The sequence below is a fragment of the Sinocyclocheilus anshuiensis genome, unplaced genomic scaffold, assembly GCF_001515605.1.
Source record: "Sinocyclocheilus anshuiensis isolate Anshui unplaced genomic scaffold, SAMN03320099.WGS_v1.1 scaffold553, whole genome shotgun sequence".
Classification (NCBI taxonomy): domain Eukaryota; kingdom Metazoa; phylum Chordata; class Actinopteri; order Cypriniformes; family Cyprinidae; genus Sinocyclocheilus; species Sinocyclocheilus anshuiensis.
The window spans coordinates 2066517-2090162 of NW_015539821.1; the positions used below are offsets into that span (position 1 = coordinate 2066517).

General features: G+C 34.7%; 1 protein-coding gene across 1 annotated transcript in view; it reads left to right on the forward strand.

Annotated features, from left to right (window-relative positions):
- Window positions 1-23633, forward strand: part of LOC107684080 (cytohesin-1-like) — a 58368-nt gene extending 34735 nt beyond the window's left edge. Inside the window, exons 2-13 of the mRNA XM_016480241.1 lie at window positions 3441-3523; window positions 8300-8364; window positions 10019-10085; window positions 10455-10573; window positions 12422-12503; window positions 14891-15002; window positions 15953-16101; window positions 16512-16623; window positions 18450-18526; window positions 18641-18712; window positions 19970-20124; window positions 22772-23633. Of these exons, the coding sequence (XP_016335727.1) occupies window positions 3441-3523; window positions 8300-8364; window positions 10019-10085; window positions 10455-10573; window positions 12422-12503; window positions 14891-15002; window positions 15953-16101; window positions 16512-16623; window positions 18450-18526; window positions 18641-18712; window positions 19970-20124; window positions 22772-22850 (1172 nt within the window). The 3' untranslated portion in view covers window positions 22851-23633. The remainder of the gene's footprint in view (window positions 1-3440; window positions 3524-8299; window positions 8365-10018; window positions 10086-10454; window positions 10574-12421; window positions 12504-14890; window positions 15003-15952; window positions 16102-16511; window positions 16624-18449; window positions 18527-18640; window positions 18713-19969; window positions 20125-22771) is intronic.
- Window positions 23634-23646: the final 13 nt, after the last annotated feature.

Consider the following 23646-nt stretch of genomic DNA (forward strand, 5'->3'; position numbering starts at 1 on the left):
TTTGGGTTAAACTGTTCTGGAACAGTGTTGTAAATACAACTTAACCACTGATTTCTAGTCGTGTCCTCTTTTGGAAGGCCAAACAAAGTATTTTATATATTACTATTATTATTATTTTTTTATTTTTATTTTTTTTTCCATTTCCTCACCATCATGTCTTTCGACAGAAGGTTTTCGAGTAAGCTGTCTCTTTAAGACTTAGAGATATCCTGCAGTTGTGCTCTGAGCTGCTTTTTCCATAGATGTAAATCCATATCCAAACAAGTGATGCCTGTATATTTTGGGAAAAATGCTTGTAATGCAAATTTAGCTTATAGTGGGGTTAGCTCTGTGGTGAAACTCCACAATGTTTGTGATTATAACGTCTTATCTTAGTTCCTCTGAAATTATCCTCTGCGATGGATGTCCACTAATACAGCCGCCTAAACTCACTCCTACCTGAGTGACCTTTTCCTCCTCTTTGATATCAGCTCCAGGAACATGTGTACTACTTGCAAACTCCAGCCTCACCTCAGGTGAGACTAGTGGATTTCCGCAGGAGGCTGCAATACCAATTTCTGCAAAACGAGGAGGGATGGTCTGCTATTTGGACGGTATTTCTGCTCACAGACTGCCTGTCAAACATCCCAGCTTGAGTTCAGCAGGGAAACGCATGCAGTGCGTTGCCACGGTGACAAGCAGCCGCTCAGAAAAATGGTTATCCATGTGATTGGTGAGGCCGATCATGTGGGCAGGCTGTAGGAGGAAGATGTGTCTTTATCACGATGGTGACGTTCTCATCAGCTAATGTCAGATCCTGATGGTTTGTGATCTGTTGCCTTGGTTGCAGTATGAGATAACCATGGCGACCTCAATTTTTTTGTGATGGTGTAAATGGAACAAGGAATCAATTAGTCCACGGGCCGCGAGTAGGGTCTCTGTAGGTCCCCTGCAGGGTCAGACTGCCATACGGGCCACCAGGAAGGGATTTAATGAGGTCATCATATCATATGACTGAGTGTCTTTGTTTTTATTGGGAGGTCAGGTGATCAGATGGCTTGGTAAGGTCAGGGTTGTTTAAATTCCTTAATCTTGACATACTTTTTATGAGTTTTTCAGTACCAAAGGAATCTGCCCTTTTTTTTTTAAAGGTCTGATGGCCTCAAATGCCCCGTGTTGTTTTTAGACCCCCAATCCATTAAAGAGACGCCTGGATCAAGACAAATGACCTTTGTCTCCAGATGACATGAAGCCATTAGTGTCCACTGCCAATCATGTTTCAAATAACTGATAACAGAAATCTGTCACGTAGTGACAATAGTAATAATAGTGATTTTACATGATCTTCTGTTAAAATAATATTTAAATGATTAAAAATGCTTTCTACAACAAAATTAAATAACTATCTGTTAAATTAAAAATGTAATCTAATTTAATACTAATTTTATTTTTCATCATATATTTTATGGTAGCATATAGTTAACATATTAATAGATTTTTACAATAGTATTTTACATTTTTTCCAGTAAAATTACTTTCTTTTTTTTTTAATACAGAATTTTCTTCAGAGGTTTTTTCCAAGTATCAAAGCAAGTCTTTGTAGGGATGTAACGATTCACTCAACTCACGATTCACGTTTTTTTTTTTTACAAAATGAGATTTAAGACAAGTTATAAATTAAATGTGTCCTTTTATTATTGCATGGACAAAATGCTGAATGTTTCTTTGTGAAATTATATAATATAACACTATAATAATATACTAATATAGCACTTGCATATTATTGCTCTTTTGTTGGTTTTGATTGCTTCTATTGTCCTCATTTGTAAGTCGCTTTGGATAAAAGCATCTGCTAAATTACTAAATTTATATATAGGTAAAAAACTAAATAGAAATTTTAAAACAAGCCCCAAATCAAATAAGTAACACAAATAAAAAAAATCTCTTTATATAAACAAAATAAGGCTTTGTCTGTGGTCTTTCCATTTCAAATGAGAGGCAACCACTGCATTTTAATCATGATCCAAACAAAGATGCTGCATACATGAAACATGATAATTTTTTAATCTAAATTAGGTTGTATAATTTCGAAATTTGAAGCAAAAACAGAATGATTTGACTTGAGTTTTGTGAAACTATACATAAAAAAATATTGCATGAAAGCTGAGCTGAACGAGACGCAGATTCACTCTCTTTAACCGTTTCCTTGGTTTCCGCTGTAAATAAAGCAGTGCTGCACTTATGAACTTTAATATGCATTATACAGAGGCGAGATGAAAAGAAAAAATACCATCTAAACGTTCCTCTCAGACATACATTCATATAAACTCCTACCCCTAATTGAATCGCGATTTGTTTAGCATCTCAACCAATTTGAATCGTCACATATTTGAATCGATTTTCAACCGGCTCGCGGTTAATCCGTTACATCCCTAAGTCTTTGCTTTTGAGAAATACTCCATTTAAACACCCTAAGTTCATATATGCTTTATTAATATCTTAATGTAATGCACAAAGATTGAAAAGTGAAGATTGAGTCTTTCTCTGACTGGCATCAGCCAAACCAAGCAGAATCGTGGGGATTTTGGCCCTCAGCCCAGTATTGAACTGACTTTAGTGCTCTTGAACAAAGCACTTAAACTGAATTGCTTCAGAGAAATCTTTGGGTTTATGGATGCAAGGTTCATATAAATTATTCGTGTTTTGCAAATTCTAACATCAGAGCTCTCCAGAGCACATCAGAACTGCTGAGCTGAATGCTTTCCTCTGATGGTCTCTGGCTGGTTCGCCAAGGTTGCAAATCAGCAGGGACCTTGCAGTATATTATATTGATATCTGGGTCATGTTATGATAGTATTGTATTTTTTTAAATGTTTGGTGTTTATTTAATGAAAACTAGTATATTGCTATATCTTGTACTGGCATGTTTCTGTTCATTAGATTTTGTTTTTAAAAGAAGTCTCTTATCGCTTTTTGTGAGATAATATTTTCAGCTAACGGTTTTGTTTTTCTCCTAACCCATTTGGGAAATATCAATGATGTTATCCTGACTGGGCATTACAAATTCTTCGAAATCGCTTTTAGCTTAAAGGAAAAGCATTTAATGAAATGAACAACTTTCTGCTTTGCTCTGAGAACTTCCGGATGTTCTTGATCAGAGGCCCATAAAACAACACTGCTTTGTTTTTCAAGCTATTGATTGCGGAGTTGGTTTGTGTCTCAAAGGCAGTGCTTTGCCTCAGGCAATTTCTCCTTGTTAAACCTTCGTTCTGTTGCACATCCCTTCGTTTTACATTAGTTCTGTTTCCTCTGCAAATATTTTGATTGCCCATGTAACCTCTTAGAAATGTACAGAAATGTTTGGGTCAAGAGACTGCAGCTTGATCGTTTGCATATTTGTGTTTATTCGCGTTTGGACATCCGAACACTCATTATTTGCTTTTGTTTGTTTCCAAACAAAGTACCGGACGACCTGACGCCAGAGGAGAAGCAGGAACTGGAGAATATTAGGAGACGAAAACAGGAGCTGCTAGGGGACATACAGGTAATATCATCAGATTATTTATCCGAAATCACCTCTTTTTCTGCCCCAAAAATAATGTGAATCCTCAGCCAGTGTTGCTAGTTTTGAGTGTTTTTGCTCTTTGAACTGATGGATGTCTCATAATACTAATTAATATCACCAAATCAACCTTATACCCTTCTATCCCCCCTTTCTTGGCCCTGGGCTAGGCAGCTAGAGTGAGATGGACCTGTAGAGAATAGAAATTGGATCATGGGAGGGGTTTCCATGACACTGGCTGTACAGTTTTAGTGTACAGGATTGATGGGATGTCCCACCCTTGGGTATAGACTTTAACAGCTGGCTCGTGAAGGGGGGCGGTATGCTTTGGAGCAGATGGTGCAAGCCAAGTCCAGCAAATTCAATTATGCTGATTCTATTACGCAACTGGAATGTCAACCAATAATGTCCCTCCTGCCAACCACTGTCCCTTGCGTCTCTTAAATGACTTAATCAATCATGTAAACCTCCAAATGAAGTTTGGTGGCATATCTTTGGCATTCATCTTTGCCACTAACTGCCAGATCCATTCCAGTCTCCTGCTATTTCCTGATTGCCCTTGAACAGCATGACTGCCATCAGCAGAGGAATCCCTCTCTATTAGATTAGTCATCTTTACTCTTATTAAATTAGACATTTATTTATTTATTGCTTTTTGAAATCAGGTTTTATTTATATATTTTTTAATTTAGGACTTTAATATGTTCTATATTTATTTAATTTTATTTGATTTAGAAATTTGTTATACGATAGCAGTCTTGATACTGACATCTTAATTTTTGCTCAGTCCACATCTTATAATAACCAAGCCTGCATTTATTTGATCAAAAATAAATGTATTACAAATATTACAATTTAAAATAACTTTTCTATTGTAATATATTTCGTAATTTATTTGAACTTTATTAAATGTAATTTATTCCTGAATTAATTATTACTATTACTCCAGTCGTCAGTGTCACCAGATCCTTCAGTCATTCTAAAATACTGATTTGGAAACATTTCTTATTATTATCAATGTTGAAAACAGTTGTGCTGCTTAATATTTTTGTAAAAACATTTTTTATGATTCTTTGATCAAATTCAAATCAGTGGCATTTATTTGAAGTAGAAACCTTTTGTAACACTATAACGGTCATTTCTGTCACTTTTCATCAATTTAATGCATCCTTGCTAAATAAAAGTATTAATTTCTTTTAAAAACAAAACAAAAAATCTTACTAAATTTTTTGTAGTGCATGTCAAAATATCTGTCAAAAGTAGTTCAAAACTGTTTTTATTTTATTATACTTTAAAGCTTTACATGTTTAACATTGCAATCTGTGCGAAGCATTTGAGGTGCCATAACAGAGTCAGTACAAGCTCAGCTTTATGAATTTTTTATTTTATTGTTGAAAAATGTCTGTGTCTGGCTGAGTAAGATTCCTGGGAGTGTCGTGATGAGCCTGTAGCAGAGGATTTCTTTTTGCCTTACTCTCTATAAATGTGGAGATACAGACAGACAGTAGACGAATTTCTGTCTCGCCGACAAACAGTAGAAGATGAGTTAACTGGAGCGTTATAAGACCCCAGTCTCTTCTTCACATGAGTGGAGGTTGCGATGGGTCATGATCAGAGAAGACTGATCCAGTCAGCTCAATATAGCAGACCACCTCCTCTCTAGACCCTCTTACACTCTTAATGAGGAGCCGTGTGATGCTGCCCACCACCAGACCCTCCCTCTGACCTGAAGACACAAGTGGGGCGGTACAGCATTCATGATGGGTAACCATGCCAAGATTTCAGTGGTGAATACCAAGACAAACACCAATATGCTGTTGAACACAATCCTTTGAGTATTTCTTCAGATGTCCTTGCTTTTTTGATCAGGATACTCTCACACACAAGTCATGGGTCTGATCTGAATCAGGTCAGCTCTGCTGTATTATTAGTCCTCTCAAGTGAAAGAGACTAGACAGAACTTTAGCTCTCATGTATAAGTAAACATCTGTCATTTTCCAGAGTGCTTCTGATTTTCACTACAATAACCAGTGAGTTTGAAAATCGATGCTTGGCTGTTTGAACTAAATGTTTTTTGTTTGCGCTCGCTGAACCGGCAGTGTTCAGACATTCTGCGGATCCAATCTGGCTCTGTCTTTTGTGTCCGGCGCTACGTGATGCAGCCCCTGAAGGCCTTGCGTGGTTATCGATGATACCGTTGCCTCTGTCAGTCCAATTAGGGTTAGCCGAAGCTGATCGATGCTGTGTGTGTGATAGCACATCTCTGGATTTTTAGGTGGTCTGACATTTGAAGTTTGGAGAAATATAGATTGTTGAGGAATAAGGGTAAAAGTAATGGTTAGAAATATTTTGTGGTTTTCTGTTCATGACATTTGCGTTTACTTGAAGATTTTATTTTTTATTTTTTATTTTTCTTAATAGAGTTTGGGTCAATTAAAAATTGTTTAAGTGATCTTAAGTTTTTTTTTTTGTTGTTGTTTCTTTTTAAACAAATTTTATATATTTGTTTCTTAATAAAGACGTTTTGCTCAGTTTAAGCCCATAATCTTACAATTGTAAACTATTTTTTTAACTATTTATTTTTTAATACACTTTGGCTCAATTAAACCAATAGTAATCTTATATGTTTTTTTTATATATATTTTTTTTCCTAATACAGTTTGCTCAATTAACACCATAGTGGTCTTGTTTTTTGTTTTTTTTAAGATCCTTTTCATAGTAGAGTGTGGCTCCGTTAAAGCCAAAATGATCATCACAAATGATGGTGCACTTTATATCTCTTACAATATCAGAAGGGCCAGCATTATCTGTTGACATTTTTTTTTTTAATCTAAGTGCTGTACTCTTAATAGAAGCATAAGCACATTGAGCTAAATATATTGCAAATGAATGGATGTGCATAACTTTGTGTCTAAAAAAATGGGAAGTGATGGTGGGTATACGTTTCATGTACTAAAAAAAAAATTGATTAACCAAATGGTTCCAGGTGTCCTCCTTTGATTCCAGCATTAGTAAATTGTTCATGTAATATTTGTCTAATGGAGATGAAGTGCCCGATTAAAGAGACTGAACAGCCAAGCGCAACCTCTCTGTCTCAATAGAGCCCTGCTGGACAGTCCTGGTTCCTTCCTGGTCCAGCTGGAACATTCTGGCTGTTGTCAAGAGACATTAAATGCATTGCATAAGGATAAAAAGAACGGAAAAGTGTGGGCTGACAACTTGTAGTGTTTGTTTACATGTTACCTTTATATGGCAGCTGTTGCCTAGCAACACTCAGAACATATTATCATGACCACTTTATTCCATCTTTGTGCCTGCTGCCATCTTCCCAGCTCTGAGAGGAGTTCAGAAAAACTTTCTGATTCACTGCACTATTTGTAGTGACTTTCCATGCCTTCTAAAGACGTTTTAGACTGAAACAGGACATATTTAAGTCCTAAAAATGTACCAGATTAATAGCGTGATTTCTTCGTTCCCAGATTCTTGGTCTCTTCTGACCTCTAGGATAGTCCTCTCTATAACTCATTGATTTCTTTAACACATTTCTTCATAGAGCCCCAAAAGCACTTGTCTGGGTCAGGCATTTCCATCTGCACTCCTGTCATGAGGTTTCAGGATCATTCACACACTCCGAAAATGTATAGCGGAGGAAGGTCAGATGTTAAAAGACTACTTACTTGACCTTTCCGGGTGCTATAGCTCGAGAGGGATGTAGTGTTAATGCAGAATGCATCAAAAGGGCATAGGTGTGTGTGTGTGTGTGTGTGTGAGTGCGTATCCTTGGTGGATTGGTAATATGAGTCTTATTGATCTGTGCCTGGGCTGCTTCAGGAAGATGGATTGCTGAGAGTGTTATTATGGCACACACACTGACTATACACGCTTACATTACACAGTCTCGCATGTGGATCATACAGTATAATTCACTTTATATAGAACAAATGAAAGTGCATTTACAGTAATACACCAGCAACATACATCTGCTCACCCACATTCAAAACACTGCTGCCATAAGTCACATGTATCTGAATGTGGATTTATGTTACTTATACACACTTTCAGTGAAAAATACCAAAATGCCTTTAATTGATGCCAGCAAAAGATCACAATTCTCAAAACAAATTTTAATACCAAAGCAAAAACAAACATTCCATTGAACATGCCCTTTTAAGTAGATAAATATTAATTTAAATATTAGCACTAACACTAACAGGAGGTGTCCACTTATTTATCAATTTAACAATTCTTTGACAGTTTTATTATTGATTTTATTATTTTATTAGGTTAATAAAGTAAAGAATTTAAGAACAAACAAGCAAATATTTATTATAGTATAAATATAGTATATTAATTATATAGAGAGAGAGAGAAATCATTGTGAATTTCTTTTTATCACACACGCACAAACACACACACTCATCACCATGCTCTTGCTCATCTACCCTCTTGATCTCTTTATTACTCCTTGTTTTTCACCTCTGTCCCCCCTTTCCCTTCCCCCTTACGAATGCTACTTCATCTTGATATCTAATGCAGGTGCCACACTGTGCCGTGATTGAATGTTTCATACTCTTGATAATCATATTAGATATTTATGATCCTCTGTGTGTTCATTTTATTAGATTCACGGCTCTCCATCACTTCCTGTGGCAGACTGACTTTGAAAGGGACGTTAGAGGGCAGCTCCACCTTCAGTTCTCCTTTCGATTAACTATATAAACCATATTTTCCTTTTCTCTCTCTTTTTTTTTTTAATAGCGGCTGAAGGATGAGATAGCAAAGGTGACAAATGAAATCGAAAGTCTTGGCTCCACTCAAGAAAGGTAAGTGAGTGATTTTATTTTTCATTGTTTCGTACAGTCCAATCCAATTTGTCCACCTTCAACTGGTGTTCGCTGTCCGATTCTGCCATATTCACACTCAAATGCACATTCTCCATTTACTCATAAGCAACCACAGAGGAATTACACACACATACTCGGTCTTTCCCGTCCCCTGTTTGAATATTTAATGACAGTGCCCCCTGCGGGAGGGGAGGCTTGTGAATTATGTACAGCTGTTTTGGTAAGAGAGGATGTAATTTGTGTAAATTGACTGAGATGTGTTCAGGACTTTGCAAGAATGTGTATTAATATCATGCAGTATGTTTCTATTTGCAGTTACATTTTATAAAGGAAAAGGATTTCAAACAGGATGTATCCTAATGTTGAATTCTAACACTTTCATTTAATGCAGTCTGAGGGGATGTTGACACAGAACACATTTTCGTATTACACTGCGCTGCTTTTCCATTGTTTTTCTTGTAAACATGCACTAGACAGATGCATTTGACATTGCGCTCACATTAGGGTTGGGCCGATAGACGATGCCATCCTTAAGCTGACATCGTGACTCCCCCCCCCAGGCTCCGTAGAAGCGTTATTTGTTTCATGCTTCGGGCACACCCCTCCCCCCGCCCCGCCTCCCGATGCCATCGTCCATCACAATGTTTCCCTGCAGTGAATTCTAACACTTTCATTTAATGCAGTCTGAGGGGATGTTGACACAGAACACATTTTCGTATTACACTGCGCTGCTTTTCCATTGTTTTTCTTGTAAACATGCACTAGACAGATGCATTTGACATTGCGCTCACATTAGGGTTGGGCCGATAGACGATGCCATCCTTAAGCTGACATCGTGACTCCCCCCCCCAGGCTCCGTAGAAGCGTTATTTGTTTCATGCTTCGGGCACACCCCTCCCCCCGCCCCGCCTCCCGATGTCATCGTCCATCACAATGTTTCACTGCAGACATCGTTCGATGCCAATTTGGTAGACATCGCCCAGCCCTAGCTCACATCTCACGACTTTTGCAGCATCTGATGCTAAAAGTTAAAAGAAGTACAACTTTAAAAAAGACATTGCTTGTTTCTCCATTCCACTGTACATGTCTTGCGTTTTTCAATGCAAAAACGCCTTCTGTGTGAATGGTCCCTGATACTGCCTGACTTCAGTGACCCATATTCCCAGACCAACCAGAATCGCATCAAAGAATATGCATCAAACTGATTCAGGCCCATTCATTATACATGATGCATGATCCCACTGGGGCCGAACACTTCACAGGAATGCCCACTTTGATTCACATGAGGGCCATTTGGATGGAAGAAAACCATTTTCAGAAAGTGTTCCATGTCGTTAACCTTCCTTTTATGAAATTCTTTTGTCGTTTTTTGTTCCTCCTCCACCTTGAGTGATGCCATGTGGCCACAATGGAAAGTACAGTAGTGTGCGGCCCTTTACAGGCTGTGACTTTTAACATTACATGTCACACCACCATCCAAAAGTGCATTTGGCTGTGTGGTTATTAATGATGTCATTATGAGGCTCTTACAGGCGTAGGTGTTGTACAACTCCATTCCCTGAGTTTTAGCTTTAGATTGCAGCTGTCCTACCTACCCAGCATTAATAAAGCCCTCATCTTTCTGTGTTTACAGAATAAACATGCAGCGGAGTAAACAGATGGCTATGGGCCGCAAGAAATTTAACATGGATCCCAAAAAGGTAAACAAGCGTTGGGGTGTAATACAAGAAGCATCTATTTTTTTGTCACAGACATTCTCTGATATGCTTTGATAAAGAAAATGATCCCCCATTACATAAAATGCATTGCCATTTTGCATTTTTAAACCTTTGATCTTGTGTGGGTGCACATATTATCATAAGCACACGCTAAGCATCATGCAACCACACAATTTTCAGTTCATTTCCATAGATTTACCAGAATCCAATCTCGTAGGTTAAAGTTCAAAGAGCAGGATTAGAGCAGAGGAAAGAGACTGATTTTTTTTTAAATGTACTTTGCAAACATGAAACTGTGAAACTATAATGTATGCGTGTAGGGTTGCTTTATGCTGAATGTGTTTTTCTCAGGGTATTCAGTTCCTCATAGAGAATGAATTGCTGAAGAACACTTGTGAAGATATTGCTCAATTCCTCTACAAGGGTGAGGGCCTCAACAAGACAGCCATCGGAGATTATCTGGGTGAAAGGTAAGAACGAGTCCTTCTGCTGATGGTTGAGAAAGACAGAGCTCCTGAAGTCTTAATAAATACATTCAAAACGTGGAAGAAATATTTTTAGACAAAAATTTTCAACAGAACAGTTATTAGCATTGATAATACAAAATGTGGCTTTAGCACCAAATCAGAATATTAGAATGATTTCTGAAAGAGCATATGACACTGAAGACTGGAGTAATGGCTGCTGAAAATTCAGCTATGCCATCACAGGATTAAATTACATTTTAAAATATATTAAAATAGAAAACAGTTATTTGAAATTGTAATAATATTTCACATTATATCACATCTTTATATGCTATTTTTACTGTATTTTTGATCAAATAAATACAGCTTTGGTCTGCCTAAGAGACTCCTTTCAAAAACATTACCATGTAAAAGTTTGTGGTCGGTAAGATCTTTTAGTATATATTTGATTTCTGAGTTGTCAGCAATCAAAAAACCTATTGATTTAAATCTATTTTTCTGTCTTTTACAAATTCATTAATTGCTTTACATATTGGTCAGATTGTGGGAGTTGCTCTAGAATGAGCTGCAATGTGGACCAGACGTTTAGTCAAAGTTCCAGCTATGCAAGGCTACTTGTAACCTTCATGGCTTTTAAACACAGTCATGTTCTTTCAAAAATAATTTACTATCAAGCAAAACTAGATGAATGGAAGTTAAACAGATTTAGGCTTTTTTTTAAAGATCTGAATTTGCTATATCTAGAATCAGTGCTCAAGGGAGGATGACCTCACCAATCTTAAGATGGTCCAGTACTACTACAGTCTGTCAGAAGCCATTATCTACTGCATCGAGATGGCCTGTGCCCATATGAAAGTGCTGTGTTTTGCATTAAGGGTCAGCTTACACATTTATTGATGGACTGAAATTCAGTGTCAGTACCAGGTCATCAGGGACCTGTCAGACCAGAGAGGAAAGGTATATAGTATGTGTGGAGGATTTATTTTCCTCTTTCAGTGTAAATATAGACATATACACGATTGCACTTAAATTAAAGGGGTAGTCCACCCAAAAATGAACATTCTCCTATTATTTACTCATCCTCATTTCATGAATAATGACGACAGAATTTTCATTTTTTTCCTTTAATTTGAGGTAAAAGTTGATGAAATTGTTCATCAACTGTCACAAAAATATATATTTTTTAATGAATACATAACTAATCATCGTCTTGTATTCTGTTTTAGCTCTCATTCCAATATCTTTTAATCGGTCAATAACGCTCTTTCTCTAAATGAACACCAGCATAAATGCAAACACATTAATTTCTGTGTCACCTGAGGAAAATCAATAGTGAATCCCAGGATCATTGCTGAAGTGAGGTTACAGCAATGCCGAGCTGGATGAAGGAGTGTAGAGCTTAATGGACGAACCCCCAAAGTGGTATTATCGACATGCCCCATTTCCTTACTGAAGAAAGGGCTAGTTACACATGGACAGTAATCCCAGACGTAATCCCCCCGAGATTTAATGCCCATTGGAGACGTCTGAGAGGAGGATCACAGCCGCAATTCCATTCACAGTGTGAACACTACAAGTTTTTTAACAGTAGATGAGGTTTTTAGTGGCATATGTTTGAGTGAAATTAATCTATTTTTATGTCGTTTTTTATTACAAACTCATTTTAAAATTTCTATAATTAATTTAATTCAAACTTATCATAACATTATTATTTTGCTGCTTTGCAAGCACTGGTATTTTCTGAAGGAAATACAAATCTACTTGCACCATCAGATGTCACTGTAACATCATTGCTGTTGATCTAAGATTGAATCTCCTGTCATTTTTTCTTTAATTTTATCTCATTTCCAGGGATGAGTTCAATATTCAGGTTCTTCATGCCTTTGTGGAGCTTCATGAATTTACAGACCTCAACCTGGTTCAGGCACTCAGGTGACAAAATACAGATGCATAGATTATGTTCTCCTTTGACAAGTGCAGCGAATTTTAGCAAATGTATTTGATGATCTGGTAAATTGATTATTATTAATTAATGATTAGATCTGGCAAATTCCAAATAAAATGAAAATTACAAAAGTAATTCCATTATATAAAACTGGGGATAAACATCATTTCACAAATTATAGACCTGTTTCTATACTCCCCAGTTCTCCAAAATCCTTGAAAAACTTTTTACAGGAAGACTTGATATTTTCATTGAAGTGCACAACCTTCTAGTTGACAGTCAATTTGGTTTTCGGACAAATAGATCAACATCTTTAGCACTAATGTAACTTACTGAAGAAATTACAAATGGTATAGATAAGAAGAAGCATGTAGTGGGAATTTTCATAGACTTGAAGAAAGCATTTGACACTATAAATCATGACATTTTATTACATAAACTTGAGAGGTATGGTATTAGGGGGGTTGGATTGGACTGGGTGAGTAGTTAGAAATGGGCAACAGTTTGTAGAAATTGGTGAACATAAATCTTCATATATGAGCATAACTTGTGGTGTACCGCAGGGATCAGTCTTAGGTCCAAAATTGTTTATAATTTATATCAATGACGTGCAGAGTATCAGATATACTCAAATTTATTTTATTTGCTGATGGCACAAATATTTTGGGGACAATTTACAGCAGGTGATTACAACAGAAATTAATAAATTAAAACAGTGGTTTGATGTAAACAAATTGTCATTAAATATAAGCAAAACAAAGATTGTGATTTGGAAAACAAACTCTAAAGTAGAATTGAAAATTGACAACATAAGTATAGAAAGAGTATATGAAAATAAGTTTCTTGGTGTGATTTTAGACGACAAAATCGCAACTAAAACACGTCAAATCAAAATTGGCAAAGACCATAGCAATACTGAATAAATCAAGACATATTTTGGATAATAAATCAATGCATGCTTTGTATAACACACTTGTATTACCGTATTTGAAAAAATACGTAATTTCCATTACTGTGTGGAAATATGGGGAAACACCTACTACTACTAATTTGCAGTCGATAACGCATATTACAAAAGAGAGCAATCAGAATCATCAATAACGTTTATTTTTTAAATTCTTTATTTTTAAAATCACATATTGAAGTTCATTGATTTGGTTAAATTTAAGACAGCACAAGTCATGTTCAATGCAAGAAATAATTTACTTCTGTGAAATTTACAACAAAAATATTTATGGAAAGGCAGGGTGGGTATAATTTGAGAGAAGAATTAAACTTTAAAAAGCTTAAAATAAGAACAACTTTAAAAGTGTGTGCATTCCTATTTGTGGGGTGAGGTTGTGGAATGGTTTGGAGCAGGTGTTAAAACATTGCACAAATAATAAACAGTTTAAAAAGTTGTATAAAAATACCCTATTAAAAGGATATGTGGATGAATAGAGGTGATTGTGAATGTGGGTTATATGTGGGCTGCACAAATAATCAAATTTCTAATCGTGATTACAATTATGGATGCCACAATTACATAATAATTCAAAACGGCAATTAATCGTTTGAAGTCCACTTATGTTATTCTGCGTGCTTAAGATGTGTTTTTCTTTTTCTTTCTACCAGTTATCTTAAGGGTTTTTCCATTGTTTTAATTTTAGTTTTAGTATAACATTATAATACCATTCATATTTTTCCTTTTTTTATATAAAGAAACCAATCCAATGTATAGTGTAGGCTTAATTAATACTATAGAAAAGCAATAAAAGTGTTTCAGTTAAGAGTGTTTTCAGCTTTATTTTCATATAAAAATATGGCATGTAGTTGCTTCAAACAATAGTGTAAATATCATTTACACATTCAATGGTGTAAATTGTGATAATCGTAAATTAATAATCGCAAATACAATTTCAAGGGAATAATCTACAATTATGATTTTTGTCATAATCGTGCAGCCCTAATGTGGATGAATAGAGGTGATTGTGAATGTGGGTTACAATGCTGATTGCATTGGGATGTGTGATTATAGGGTGACAGGTTGTTTGAGGTAATCTGTAGACATTTGGTTGGTGTTTAAATTACTGCATAATTGTTCTCTTATAAGGAATATGTAATATATAATGATACAGATGTAACAGATTTAAGATATACTGGGACGATATGGAATTGTATAAGGGGTGGGAAATATAACAAGCTTTTGCTTCATCCCGCTCCGTTTCCGACTTGTAATTATTGTTTGCAGGACTTTGTAGATATGGTTTTTCCTTAGCTATGTTGCTACATATTTACTGTGTTTGTATATGTTATTTTATTATATATATATATATATATATATATATACAGTGGGTACGGACAGTATTCAGACCCCCTTAAATTTTTCACTCTTTGTTATATTATGGAGTTTCCGGTTACCGGGTGAAGCTCAGAAGATTGATCGAATGATGGAGGCTTTTGCCCAGCGTTACTGTCAATGCAATCCCGGTGTCTTTCAGTCTACAGGTGTGTGCGTTTGAGTATATATAATAATGCTCTGCAATAGGTTGTAACCATATCAAAAATTCAGTAGTCAATACTAGTGATATTTCATGAATTTTAAGCAGAAACAAATATGTTGTTGAAAAAATTGGTATGAATATATAATCCAAAAATATTAATATAATAAGACTAATATTATAAATAATATTATTAAACTATTAAATTAAAATATTGGTGTGTAGCTTTCATGTTTTTCTTAATAAAAGAAATATTGTTTTAAATTCTCAAATTATTGGCATAGTCTTCACTGCATGATTATTTATTTTATTTTATTTTATCAGACTATTGACCAGTCATTGACAAAGTTTATTTTACTTGATACCAAAGTGCAGAAAATGACACTGATTATCTCAATCCAAAGCTGCTGTTTACCCCAGAGACCCAGTCCTTCTGCAATTTCCTTACACCCACACCTACTCAAACATGTCTTGAGCTCTCTTCATAAATTTCCCATGCTCTTGGCCATGCTAATATGCTTGTAAAGAGTGCCGCTGATGTAGAGCACTTCCATGCCGCCCACGTGTTGCTCTGAAAAGTGGCTACACATGGCCTTTCATGAGCACTTACTGCATTTTATCAAGAGAAAATTCTAAATTGAACGTAAATATTCTCCTTTGGTTGCTAAGAAGTTCCTAGCAACAATAGTTTCTTCAATCATTTCATGTAATGAATATAAATTTGAGAGGTGTTGAGGGTGTTATGAATGTATTCATAAACTTATTGTGGCCTGCGAGAGGCTTGCAACGTTGGCTTAAGCACTATTTGGACGCTAATTGTTTCTCAGCATGACATCTGTACAAGAAATTTAGAATGACTCAGAGTTTAAACTCATGCTTTTGGACATCAAGTGTTTACTACATTTGGGCCAATTCCTACATACAAACTCCTGTAAATGCTAAAATGTCTCTTTGCAGATACATGTTATGTGCTTTCATTTGCAATCATCATGTTGAACACAAGTTTGCACAACCCAAATGTGAAGGACAAGCCATCTGCAGAGCGTTTCATAGGCATGAACAGAGGCATCAATGACGGAGGAGATCTGCCAGAAGACCTGCTCAGGGTCAGTGTCCCACACAGTTCTTTATTTTTGTAATTTGTAATAATTTATTCTGTTTATACATTGTTATTATTATATATTCGTTTTGATGTATTTTTTATTTTTGTATCCTCTTTTATTTTTTTTATTTTTTTGTTATTATTTACTTATTTTTTAGCTACAGTGGTTTGATAATATATGTATGTGCTCTTAATTAATAGAAATTTTCACTTTTTGATTTGATTTTATTTTCTGACTATCGGACTGTTGGCTGACCATTGACAAATTTAAGGCATTTATTTTTGCAATATATTTGATTGCTTTTTATAAAGTTATGCTAATAGCAATGAAGTTCTTTATTTTTCACACAATTTTAAGCTCTAAATACAATTGGTTTAATTTTGAAGTACAACTAAATTTAAACGCTCCCGCAGAACCTTTACGAGAGCATTAAGAATGAGCCCTTCAAGATACCTGAAGACGACGGCAATGACCTCACGCACACGTTCTTTAACCCTGACCGCGAAGGCTGGCTGCTCAAACTGGGTGAGTGAGTGTTTTTCTCTGTTCGGAAGATAAAGAAATGGGACTGGATGTACATTAACAGGCCCTAAATATAAAGTGTCTCATGAACATCGTAAGTAGAGCTGTGAATTGAAGGTCTTACATTGTGTAATGTAATAGCCAAGAAGCATGAGGCCAAATGCTTTATAGTCCAAAGCTAATATAAAAGAGCTGATACTACCTCCTTATTTATCCACATGCTGCTCAAATTTCAGCTCAGCCTGATTTGACACCAGGCTGACACACAAGTGGTTTATTACAGCCTTTTGTTACAATATTTTTCTGATTTTCATAGTTAATTTAATTGTTTTCTTTCTTCCACATTTGTTTTTTTTTGGTTTGATGTCTTTCTTCAGGAGGTATGTACACTGGTTTCCTTTAGCTAGCTCATTAAGCTATGCTTCCAGGTGCTTTGCGCTTTCATTTACTCCATTTGTTTGTCTTATTTTTTTCAGTTTAATTTAACAGATATTTCATTTTATCCCAAAATGAAAGTGTCTGAGGCTGTTTGCCTCATTTGAGTTTTAACTGGTGTGTTGTCGCTGCGCTGTTGTGCCGTGCTCATGATGGGCTTGTGATTTTTGTGAGACTCTCAGCCAGATTTCTCCATCTTATTGGAGATCAACGTGTCTGTTAAACAGTACTGTCAGTTGGTCTCTACTGCACCCATGTGGTCAGTTTAAGCACTGCTTACTCTGCAGCCTTTACATGCAGTTGTGTGAATGCTACATGTGACTGCACATTTGTGTGTAACAATGTTTGTTTGTGACGGGATAGCACAGGAATTATAGGAGATGATTTAGACCAAGCACAGCTGATTTAATGGTACAATATTCTTGCAGTTTGTAATGAGATGTAATTGACAAAGGAATATTTTATTTATTAATTCATTCAAAATCTTTTTACATTTTTTTTGTTTTGTCCTCATTTCTAATATTTTATTTTATTTTTACTTTATATCTGTACTTTACCTTTTTAATTTCTAATTATATTACTATTTAATATATTTCTATTATCTTAATTTATCTTATATATTATTATTAGTCTTTGGAATTATATATATAAATATTTATATACATTGTTATATTGTTCTATTTATATTTCTATATTATTTTATTTTATCCTCACCAGATTTTTATTTTTTAAGTTATTTATTATTATTATTGTTATTAATTATACCAATTGTATGTATTACAATTATATAATACATAATATAATATATATATATATTCATAGATATTTTAATATATTTTTAGCAACAGAGGTTTGATGAGCATGCTGTGCTTTTTATTTAAATCAGTAAACAAATAAACAAAAAACATACATTTCACTTAATTTATATTCCATATTAATTTGTTTTCCTACACCACAACAGCAGAAGATCGAGTGCTGACCAGCAAACCATTCTAAAGAAAAAAAAAATTACAGTTATTTACAGCATCATTAGTTCATTTGGATTATGGACTGATCGTGTGCCACAACAGCCACAGCCTTAGAGGAGAGAGCTTTGCATTCATTCCTGCATTCTGAAATACATTCTGTATATCAGGCTCATTTCAAAACACATTCTCTTACTAATTTGGTCACTAACACCTTAAACTTGTGCCTGTTTCAGTGGGTTTGGGCTAACTGTTTTGTTTATGAGGCTTTGAGCCATTTGAGCTGTCCATCTGCTAATGTGAGTTTTCATACATGTGTCTGTCTGTCTGCTGCTGTGCCTCATGTCCCTGCTGCTCACCACTATTATTCTCAACCAAAAACTCATACAGACCTGGATGATTATATACTCGCATCTGTCTGATCCACAGGTGGACGGGTGAAGACGTGGAAGAGGAGATGGTTCATATTGACGGACAACTGTCTGTATTATTTTGAATACACCACTGTACGTGAATCTGCTTTATTGAAGTTACATGATTGAATGATCCAATGCAAATATAACTCATCCGCTGTGTTTTACTGCGGTCACATGTGCTTCCTCTTCTGCATCTGTTTCCAGGATAAAGAGCCGAGAGGGATCATTCCTCTGGAAAATCTCAGTATTAGGGAAGTGGATGACTCCAAGAAGCCAGTAAGCTTTTTCTCACTTTTCCATGCTCTCACATTTAAGTTACTTTGTGGTAAGGGAGTCATTACGGTTGAGTATTTGATTATGTATTTAGTTACTTAGTTTGGTTTTATCCTCACTTTTAAGTTTTTATTATTTTATTGTTGCTGTTGTTGTTATTCATTTTAATATTTTAATATTTATTTTAGCAACAGTGGTTTGATTAGCATGCGGTTTTTATTTTTGTAATAATTTTTAAAATATTTTTTATATTTTTGACTTTATATTTCATATTTTTGTAGTTTTTTTTTTTTAATCATCCCTTTAAAGTTTTACAATTAATCATTAATAATTGTATTTGTTTAACAATTTTTTTTAATGGATTTTTAGCAACAGTGGTTTGATTAGCGTGTTGTGCATTTATTTTTTTCAATATTGTCATATTTTCTATTTTAATTTATTACTTATATAGTTTTGTTTTATCCTTGTTTTATTCAATTAAATTATATTTTGCTTTATATTATTTAAGTTTTATTCTCAATTTCAAGTTTTATTATTATTGTTATTATTATTATTAAATTTATTCATTATTTTAATACGTTTCTTGCAACAGTGGTTTGATTAGTCCTAGATTAGCATGTTGTGCTTTTATTATTTTTAATTTTATTAATGTTTAATATTTTAAATATTTTTTATTTAATGTTTTAAATATATTTATATTATATTTTTGTTTTATCCTCCCTTTTAGGTTATTATTATTAGTTAATAATTAGTTAATGATTATTGCGTATATAATTAATTATTATTATTATGTTATATTATTGTAATATTGTTATTATTATTACATTATTATTTCTTAGCAACAGTGGTTTGATAAGCATTGTGCTTTTATTTATTTATTTATTTTTTTAGATGATTTTATTTTAGATTTTTTTTTTTTTTTTCTTTGTTAATAACAACAACGATAATAATATTTTAATTGTTACTTTTTTCATCCTAGCAACCCCTTGTGGGCCCCTGGACCCCTGTCTTAGTCAAGTAGTTGTTCAGACAATGTACTAGATAATTTTGAAAGTATGAATGTTTGAAAATATGCGTGTTTTACTTCGTGCTTTGAGTGGTGGTAATTAACACAAAGGTTACGTGTTGCTAAAATCTCTCTCATACACTGCCGTCATTGTTCTCGTTACCTCAGTTTGCTCCAGTGAAATATCTTTGTGATTAATGTACTGAAAGTTTCTCTAGATAAAAGCCTCTTCTAAAGTAGCTCTCTTTACACAGAACTGCTTTGAACTCTTCATCCCAGACAACAAGGATCAGGTCATCAAAGCGTGTAAGACTGAAGCAGATGGACGGGTTGTGGAAGGAAACCATACGTTCTACCGCATCTCAGCACCAACAACAGAGGAGAAGGAGGAGTGGATCAACAGCATCAAGTAAGTCTTCCTCTCATTTTGGCCTGACAGAATATTTAATTAGTGGTCGATCGATATTAGTTTTTTGACAGCCGATGCCGATATCTTGAGCCCGATTTGGACGGTAATTGTTTCTCATGTGGACGTCTGTAAAAATAAATGTACATATCACCTCAGTGATAAAACTCATGGATTCGGATGGCGATTTATTCACAGTGGATTTTTACGGGGGTGGTGAGAGAAAAACACCGACATCCTGGATTCGGATGGCATTAAAATCCCCTGTAAATGGTGAAAATCTCTTACGTCCCCCTGAGAAACAGTTACCGTCCAAATAGGGCTTTGGAAAGCAGGGTGGCCGATATAATTTTATTTATTTTATTTAATATTTAAGAAATTTGAAATCATTTGAAAATGGATAAAAAAAATAAATGTGTAAAATAAACATGTTTATACTTTAAATGACAAAGTATTTTTCACAAATAAACAAGTATTTAATAAAAATATAATTGAAAAGGAAGTAAACACTGTAACCAACAGGGCACTCAGTATTCTGGGAAGTTTGTGTGCATTGGGAATCACATTTTTTCAAATAAAGCCAAGGTAACGCTCATTTTACATACAGCACACAGTGAAAATGACATGACTATGACAATGGGCAAAAGCATGAAGCGCAGCATAATTTGAAATCACGAGTTTAAAGTTTATCGATCGCGCATCTCCAGTGAAACTGAACTCTCCTCCTGTCAGCATTCCATTCACACGGATCGACCGTCACGCAGAGAACACGCGATCGTGCAGGATACAAATGCACACTTCACAAGATCTCACAGCTGGATTTGACTTAAGTTTGCAAGGTTTTTGAAATTAATGTTCATTAGTCATTCAAAGATTTGTTTAAATTATATAAATGCGCATTTGCTGAATGCTGACGGCAAACAAGAAAGTATTATAATGTTTGGCTTTATATTACTAACAATATAAAAACAATCGTTATAATACGTTTTTGTATACATTTTAATTCCTTTGTTTAACCGTTCTATCTGATTATTAGACATACTTCTGTCTATGGACAGAACTGTTAACGACGACAGCGAACAAGAGGGAGAATGTGAGCACTGTGTGTTCAGGCCAAAGACTACAGAATACCCAAGACGTGTCACTCGTATTGTTTTGAATGGGGGAAAAATGCAACGCTCAATATGGCTGCTCAATTGCAGGAAACCCCGCCTTCTGAGTATAAGAGCCAATCGCTAATCAGTAAAGTCATCTCCTCACTGCAGCTGCCGTTAGAAGTCCCGGCCGGTTGCTATAGGGGAGGAAAAAAAAAAAAAGTCCCGGTTGCTATAGAAACAGTCAGCATTCTGAGAGGTTGCTTAGGACTGCGCATGCGCACTGGCTGGTCTAGCCTGAAAAATAAGCTTTTTTTTAATGCTATTTGAGCAAAAGAAACAACATTTATGACAGTTGTTGTCACACAGATTTCATTGGTGATTTCAAATATGAAATTTAATTGTAAGCTTAGAGTTGAATCCATTGATTATTAATGAGTTAATAAACAACATCAAATGCAGAAGATAAAACTACAAGAAGATACAACAAACCCTAAAACACAAATTAAGACTATTAAAAATCATATATATATATATATATATATACATACAGAGAGAGAGATAATACTTAAATACTATTAAATATTTGACAAATACTTGAACAGTATATAAATAATACTAAAGTAACAGGAATTTTGGGGGTAATTGTAGACTTGCCTTAAAGGGCCTTTGGTTCAGGTGCTGCTGTTCTCAGCGCCGTCAAAATAAAAGTCCTGCCACGAACGCATCGGCCAAACAGAAAAACGTATCGGCCGATGCCGATATTTGAAAAATGGCGATATATCGGTCGACCACTATTTTTAATATGCATGAGGTTGCATTTTGACACAGATTGGACTTAAACCCTGAGTCGCATCTAAAATTCATAGGGCCCAAAATTCAGTTTCTGAAATGAATTTTTTTGCCCACTAAAACTGATCTTTAGGGGTTATGATTTTAACTTCATGAGTGTGTGTATATATATATATATATATATATATATATATATATATATATACATACAGAGAGAGAGATAATACTTAAATACTATTAAATATTTGACAAATACTTGAACAGTATATAAATAATACTAAAGTAACAGGAATTTTGGGGGTAATTGTAATATTAAGTGTGTATGATATAATAGCAAAAGTAAATTGTAATGGTGGAAATTTCCTAGATAGCTCAATATTGAGCAGGGACCTTTTCTATGAGATAATATAATCTTATTTTTTAAAATTATAAAACATTACATTTGAATTCTTTATTTTTTGTTTTATTTATGCACTGTTAATTTTTCATCCTAGCAACCTTTTAAATTTGATCATATAATAATAATAATTTAAAATTATTTATACTTTAAATATTTATTCATAAACATGTATTTAAAAAGTAAAAAAATATGTATTTATTTTTTAATTTCACATCAATATAATATGATAGTTATAAGATAAGTAATAAGAGAGTTTGTAAATAGTGGAAATTTCCTAGATAGCTCAATATTGAGCAGGCTAGATATGAGTGTATTTTTTAAGTAAGCAAAAAATGTTCTTTTCTCCCTTTATCATTGTCTCCAGGGCTGCCATAAGCAGAGACCCTTTCTATGAGATGCTTGCTGCCAGGAAGAAGAAAGCCTCATCTCTGAAGAGACAGTAGGGCTGCAGAAAGGATGTTTGTACCTGGACCTGGAAAAGGGGCGAATGATACACGGAAACCATAACGCTGGATTGGAGTGATTTTTATCTCAGGAATGACCTGAAGTTTTGAAGGTTATCATGCAGTTGGTTTTCTGAGAAGTTGTCTGACATTTCTGTTTGTTTAATTCTTATGAATGAACATTGAGTACTCGCGTACATCGTCATCTCAAATCAGCAGGACTGACTGAATGGGGCTCTCATTGACCTTTTGTAAGCTTGCAGCAGACTTGACCGTTCCTCTCTGTGCTTTGATAAGTATAAAATGCTAATTGTGCACCTATTTTTACACTGCTATGTACTGTAAAAATCTGGGAGACTTTTGGCCTCATTTTGTTTGAGGCTATCTGGCTTTGTTTTTCTATTCGTTTCTGATCTGCTGTCATATTTGTTTTTTTTTGTTGTTGTTGTTGGGTATATATTTTTCACATTTTGCCAAAGCTTGTCTTTCAGTCCCACTCCATATACTATCCTAAAAACTGTAGTTGAGTGATTTTCTGATTCATTAAATTAATTATTTTTTTTTATTTTTATGCTGTTTATTTAGCTTAAACAGTGTTTTATTTAAAATATCAGGACATTATTCACTGATCTCATAGGTGGCCTTGAAAGACTGTGAAATCCAAAAACATTTCAGTACGTTTGGTTCATATTTATGGAACAATGTCAAAAATTAAACTACTGACTGGAGAGTTTATTTTTATGTTTTGTATTTTACCACCTTGTTAAAGGGTCATAGGATGCTACATGCACTTTTA